Genomic DNA, 7,243 nt, shown 5'->3' with positions numbered 1-7,243 from the left:
GAGCCTGTCCTTCCTGTGATCCTGGTTGTGTCAGAACTCCTCAGAGTCAAGCTGTCTCTAGGATCCTGGGATTCTGGGATCCTGGGCTTGTTAGAGTACCTGGGAGTGGGGCTTCCTCTGTGTGTTGTGGGACTGGCTGTAGAGCTTGTGCCCAAAGTCTGCTCAGGACACCAGCCCAGACAGACTGGAAGGAACCCGAGCCACTGGGCTGGCCGAGTTCCTGTGTGCCTGGTCTGGCTGGTCCCAGTTACTCCCAGTGTTGGGACAGATTGTTGGTTCCTCCTCACCTCTGATCCTGGGTGTGTCAGAGCACCTGGGAGTGGAGTGGGAGGACGTTTTTTGAAAAAATGCACACCGATTGTCGGAGGCTGTTAGTTCTTTTTACCATGTGGTTCTACAAATTTCACTCCTGTCAAGTCATCAGGCTTGATTGCAGGCGCCTTTGTCTGCTAGCCATCTCTCTAGCACAGACATTATTTTTATCAAACTAGCAGCTACATGTTTCTTTTAATTTTTCTTTGACCCATTTTTTTACCTTTCAAAATTGAAATTCTTTTGTTTGCCTATTCCTTAATCTTGTCTATTGGTAAATTAAAAGAAAGTCTCCGCTTACATTTTGACCTTAGGATACATTAACTTAAGTACCTAATCTATTAACTTCTGTTTCTTGAATTATTTGCAAGGAATATGAGAATGTACGTCAGGAATATGAAGGTGTGAAACTAATTCGTGACCGAGTAAAGGAAGAGGTCAGGAAACTTAAAGAAGGGCAGATTCCTATGACACGGCGGATTGAAGAAATTGAAAGGCAGCGTCGCACTTTGGAACTTCGAATCAAAGAAAAGGTACTTTTGTTGTTCAGTTTGGGATTGTCTGAATTTTATTCAACATAGCAAAATACTTCTTGTGCCTTTAAAAGTATTTCCTAGGGTTCACTTCTTTAGGAATTAATGAAGAATTTCAAAAACTTGTTATGATTGGAGAACATTCCCATAAAGAAATGCAAGGGTGATTGTTGCTGGACATATTGGTTCAGGTCTGTGTCTTAGCACTTGGGACACAGAGGCAAGAACATCACTGTGACTTTGAGGCCATCATGGGCTACATAATGAGACATAGCCTCAAGAGAAAGCTTTAGCTACAAACTGATACATCATATTTCTTACTGAGTTTTTTTTGTGAATGTAGTATGTATCTCTTGTAACTTTAAATTGCTTATGGAGGTGAATTTTAGTTTTCCAGGGACACTTAGGTAATAAAGGTGTCTTGCTGAGATATAACACCACAACCAAAAGCAACTTGAGACAGAAAGGGCTTCACATGACAAATGATATACTTTATTGAGGGGAGTCAGTGCAGAACCTGGAGGGAAGAGCTGAAGCACAAACGCTGGAGGAGTGCTTATTGGCTTGCTCTGCTTGTTCTCTCAAACAATCCAGGACCACCTACCCGGAGGTGGTACATCGCCTGCCATAATGGGCTGGGCCTCCTCACATCCATTATTAATCAAGAAAATGCTCAATTGTCTATAGGCAGTACAGGTGGAGGCATTCCTCAATTGAGGCTCCTCTTCCCAGGTAACTTTAGCTTGTGTCAAGTTGGGCAAAAAACTAGCCAGCACAAGAGGATATTTTGAAAATGATTAAATGTCTGCTTGCAGAATCTGGTAGTTTCCTCCTGGCTGGGGGGCACTATATTTCAGTGGATACCTAAGACTGAAGATACTACCAAAACCTATGTAGTTTGAATATCCTGTACAAAATTATGTAATCCTTAAATGTTTGAGGATTTACACTGTTTGCATAGACTTTACCAATTGATCATCCATAGTGTGAAAATCCAAAATGTGAACCTTTTTGACTAAAAAGTTTGAATTTTGAAATAGGGTAGATCCTGCATTTTCAGATTTGGGATGTTCAACTTGTATTTATTTCCCTCTTATGTGTACATACACGTGTATTATATGGTCACACTTTCTTCTAAAAAACCACATTTTTTTTCTTTAGCATTTTTGAATGGCCAGTATGACAGCTTTTTTGCTTTGGGACCATTACTATCTAAATAAAGCTTACCTGAATAAAAACTGCAGTCAGCCTGATAACTGAGAACTGCTGAAAGATAACCTTATTTATGGAGTTACACCCAGTATAATGTTAAGGACAGGACAGTGGACAGCTTGAGATTTCATAATGGTGCACAGTTAAAAAATGACACACAAAAACTTCAAATAGGCTATTCCTGGAATTTAATTTCCTATTTAATGTTTTTGGGCTGTAGTTGACTACCAATAGACTTGGTAATGCAAAACCATGGATGGGGGGATTAGTGTAATGCAATATAAACAGATCCAGAATTTTGAATGCCATTTTGGAGATTCAAATAAATACAGTGAAGTCAAGTATTGGCATCTGCTCGGGTACTTTTGATGTGTATTAGATGACTCAGATAATCGATCATTCAAAATTTAAAAATGTCTACATCTACAAAAGATTGTAGATTCTAGTTCTTTAACAGGTTTTCTCACTTTATGGTTAAGGATCATTTAAGTCTCAAAGCTTCATATATATAATAGTTGGCAGTCCATGTTAATGGTAATTGGTTATAATTAAGTTGTGGATTTATGGTTGCTTTGTGGTACCTGAAGTTATTGCTAAATTGCTTTAAAACTTGTTTTTATTATGGGGTAGAAGACAGTGTCTACAATAAATTAAAGAATTATATATAAAATACTTGTTTTGCTTCTCTGTTCCTAAAAGAAGCCAGCTATTAAGGCAGTCTCAAGATAACTGTGAGTTCATGTTTATATAGAAGTATACATGGTCTAAGATATTTTAGAATTGTTTTCCTCAAGAGATGCCTATGGCTTCTGAAGAAATACATTGTATTAGTCTATGAGTATATATCTTAAAATTGTTAATCCTCTAAATCATGTAGCAGGAATAAATAGTTAATTATATTTACTATATTCTATTCCTCTCCCTTTTCAGCAGAAACCTTTATAACACTCTGATTTTTCCCTCTAACATTCCAAAGAGGCCCTGTAATGTGTTATAGAGGCCATTGGCTCCAAATTAATACATATCTGTATTGTAAATGTTCATGCCGTCACTTAATAGTTGCTTGGTCTTATTTTCTTCATATAATAAAACATATCTAATCTGTCTCATCAGATTGGTTTTTTTTTTACATTTGTTTTATTTATTTTTATGTGTATGAGTACACTGTAGCTGTACAGATAGCTATGAGCTATCATGTGTGTGGCTGCTGGGACCCCTGCAGGCCCAGCTCGCTCCAGCCTATTCACTGTAGATGTCTTCAGATGCACCAGAAGAGGGCGTCAGATCTCATTACAGGTGGTTGTGAGCCACCATGTGGTTACTGGGATCCAAACTCAGGACCTTAGGAAGAACAGTCAGTGCTCTTACCCGCTGAGCCATCTCACCAGCCCCAGATTGTTTTTTAACTTTTTATTGGTTATTTTGTTTATTTACATTTCAAATGTTATTTTCCTTTCCAGTTTCCCCTCCATAAACCCTATATTCCATTGCCCCCACCCCCTCCTTCTGAGGGTGCTCCCCCCATCCACCTCCCACCCCCAAATTGTTTTCATAGTCAGACAAAATGTCAGGAAAACATATGGAAACAAGTGTGTGCACATGTATTACTATACACTAAATACACTAAAATGTGTAATACTTTTAGTAGCGATAGCAATAACCTTTATAGATTTCCTATACCATTAGTAATTTTGGTGGTAATTATGAATTTGGTTTGAATTAAGATGTGGGAAAGTATTGTTTTGGTTGATTTATAAACTGGATGGATCGGACCATACAATTTGCTTAAATGAGTTTTTAATTAACTTTTCTTTCTGGTTCAATTTTGCAGTCAGCTGACATTAAGGAAGCGTCTCAGAAATGCAAGCAAAGGCAAGACTTGATTGAACGGAAGGACAGACATGTAAGACTCCTACTAAAAGTTGATTACCTTCATTTACCATCACTTGTTTTCACAAGGGGACAAATGGTTATTGTAATTTTTTGGAAACGATCGCAAATCCTCCTCATTCTGTTACAAATTTTAGTTTCCCTCACAAAAAGAAACTAAGTGTAGTAGCTGCACAGAAGATAATGGTGTGGTTTTTATTTTGGTTTAAAATGCTATGAGTTTTATTTGTTTGTGTGTTTGTTTTTTAATCAGGACAGGGTTTCTCTGAGTATTCCTGGCTGTCCTGGAACTCAGTCTGTACACCAGCCTGGCCTCAAATGCACAGATTCACCTACCTCTTCCTCTCACATGCTGGGATTAAGGATGTGTGCAGCATGCCTGGCTTAAAAATGTTATAATTTTTAGTATTGCCATTCAGTTAATACTTCTTAAAGGATCTTCCTATGTTAGTCCCATAGATAGGAGATTCTTTAGGGACAGGTGTGGTGAGGAGTGAAGCCAGGCTTCTTGCTGTACTGGAGCGCAGAATTTGGGCAGTGGGACTGTGGTAATGGTGATTGTCTCCCACACCATGCAGAATGCTCGTTATATTGCTATAAGGTCACTAAGTATAGTCTTTATGACTAGAACTGCTCTCTAATGTTAAAAATTGCATTTGTTTGTTTATATACCATAGCACATGTGTGGAGGTCAGAAAAAAACCTTTGGGAGTTGGTTGTTTTCTACCATATGGGTAGTTAAGCACGTGTCTTTCACCACAGAGCCCTTGGCAGCTCTTGAATTCTGGTTTTCAATTCGGTTTATTAGGCTCTTATCTCTGGATTGAGGAGTTGACATCATTAGAGTCAGTTTTTATTGGAAGGCCTATACCCTATTTTGTTGATTCTGTGTGGTTGGTGTTTTCCTGTTACTCCTCTTCTTACCTGCTGTTCTACTATGGCCTAGTCTATTCTGTAGCATTGTGGGTATATTGCCTCTCTCTTTATAGTCTGAAGGACTCCTTCAAATATCATCTCTGGAGCAGTTTATTCATAAATTCATTTAGCCTTTTGTTGTTGTTTTGTTTGTTTTGTGGAAGCTTGTCTTTTTCCTTAAAATATGACAGATAGTTTAGGTTTGTGTAGTAGTGTGGGTTGACACATGTCTTTCAGAGTGAGAAATATGTTGTTCCAAGTCTCCAGCCTTGTGGGAAATAAATAATGCTGTTTTTCTAGTTGATCTGCCCAATGTATAATTGGTGTTTCTTTCTTGCAACTTTCAATATAATTTCTTTAATCTGTATTTTTAGTGTTTTAATAATAATGTGACCAGGAAAGGTTATCTGGTCTTACCTGTTTTGTGTTTTGTTTTGTTTTGTTTTGTTTTAAGATTTATTTATTTGTTATATATAAGTACACTATAGCTGTGTTTAGACACACCAGAAGAGGGCATCAGATTTCATTACAGATGGTTGTGAGCCACCATGTGGTTGCTGGGATTTGAACTCAGGACCTCTAGAAGAACAGTCAGTGCTCTTAACTGCTAAGCCATCTCTCTAGCCCTTCCCCATCCCCCCACCCCCGTTTTGTTTTAAATGCCTGCTATACTTGGAAATTATTCCTCTACGATCATGATTTAGTTTTGGTCATAATACTCCATAGCTCTTGAATGTTCTGTTTCTACCTTCTTTTTTTAATCTCTGATTGTTCTGACAATTCTAGATGTCTGAATGTTTCAGTTTCTTCTACTCTGTGTTTAGGTCATGATATTCTGTCCTTCCCTTGGTCCATTATGTTGGTAAGGGGTTTTGTGGAGCTTCTTATTTGACTTAATGAATTTCCTACTGCTATTGTTTCACACTTATTTATTTAATGCATGTGTGTATGTGCATGAGTGTGGGGGGGGAGGAAGGAAGGGGGAGAGGTGCCATGTGTTTAGAGGTCAGAGAACAACTTGCGGGGGTTAGTTCTGTCCTCTACCATGTAGAACTTGAGGGTCAAATTAGAGTCTTGACGATGTCTGGCATGCACTTTTACTTGCTGAGCTACCTCACCTTTGAGGAAGATCTTAATGAGACTATTGGACATGATGAATCTCTTTCTTGAACTTACTGTGTACATAGTCCAAAATAATCATGAACTTTGGATTCTCCTGTCTCTGGTGCTGGGATTATAGGTATTACCCCCCACTCTAGGTTTATGCAGTGTTTAGGATAGAACACAGGAATTCATGCATGGTAGGCAGTCATGCTGCCAGCAGATCTCATTACAGATGGTTGTGAGCCACCATGTGGTTGCTGGGATTTGAACTCAGGACCTCTAGAAGAACAGTCTAGAAGGAGCTGCATCCCCAGCTTCCTTCATGTCCTCAGTTTTCACATTTGTCTGGTTCTATGTGAGACTCACCTTGAGTCCATCTTCCTTAGAATTCATGAGTTTCTTTGTTCTGTTTAATGATTTTTTTTTCTAGTTTGTATTGTAAATCTTTATTTTTCTAGGATATGTTATGCTTCCATTTCAATTAAAGTCAAGTTAACAAACAGACAGAGCTATTGAGGGTAAGGTTACCTGCCAAACAACCCACCCAAGAGAGAACTGGGGACAAAGCCCAGCCAGAGGCTGTGGCTTGTTTTCTTGTTTGGGTTATGAGATGGGGATCATGTTTTATATAGCCCAGGCTGGTCTCAGATCCCATCTTCCTGCCTCAGCTTCCTAAATGTTGGAATTATAAACATGGGTCACTACATCCCAAGACTGGATATTTGAGGTAAAGGGTTTGAGTTCAGACCTGTAAGCTTGGGGGCGGGGGGAGGGAGGGGCAGAGGATTTCAAAGTACAGAAGCAAAAGGCTTCTGGATTTGATGTGTGGAAAGCCCAACCATGGCTAAGAAGTCCTGGACCCAACATTCCTTCTCCCTTTGTTGGTAAAAAAGGTTTCACTTCATTTTACATACAACAGGGAAGGATGCAGTGAGACTGGGGCTGAGACCATGTGGTTCTGGGGACAGAGGGAGGCTCTACATTTCATCTAGGGTGCCCATCCTATAAGAACAGATGTAGGATGGGCTAGAGGGCGGGGCTGTGCACAAGGCAGAACACAGAGCCTTGGGTCGGTAAATACAATTTCTCTCTGGTACTGAAGCTGGGGGACTGGGCAGGGGACTGACAGCAGTGGGTCTGAGGCCAGGGGAAACAAATGTTAGAGACCTGAGAGCTAAGCGGGTGGCAGAGCCCAGCAGGGTCTGCCACTCTCACTGGCAGTGAGGGGTGGGCAGTGAGGTGAGGCCCAAAGACACTTGGGCCTTCTCAGCCAGTAG

At 39.8% G+C, this 7,243-nt stretch overlaps 1 protein-coding gene across 2 annotated transcripts in view; it reads left to right on the top strand.

Annotated features, from left to right (window-relative positions):
- The window catches only part of Smc5 (structural maintenance of chromosomes 5), a 66,562-nt gene that overhangs the window by 17,860 nt on the left and 41,459 nt on the right, over positions 1–7,243 (top strand). For both annotated transcript variants that reach the window (XM_031389958.1, XM_031389957.1), the window contains exons 7-8: positions 684–845; positions 3,889–3,960. In XM_031389958.1, the coding sequence (XP_031245818.1) occupies positions 684–845; positions 3,889–3,960 (234 nt within the window). The remainder of the gene's footprint in view (positions 1–683; positions 846–3,888; positions 3,961–7,243) is intronic.

Source organism: Mastomys coucha, unplaced genomic scaffold (genome assembly GCF_008632895.1).
Source record: "Mastomys coucha isolate ucsf_1 unplaced genomic scaffold, UCSF_Mcou_1 pScaffold21, whole genome shotgun sequence".
Taxonomy (NCBI): domain Eukaryota; kingdom Metazoa; phylum Chordata; class Mammalia; order Rodentia; family Muridae; genus Mastomys; species Mastomys coucha.
Note: the sequence above shows the minus strand (reverse complement) of the source record. Positions and strands in the feature narration are given on the sequence as shown.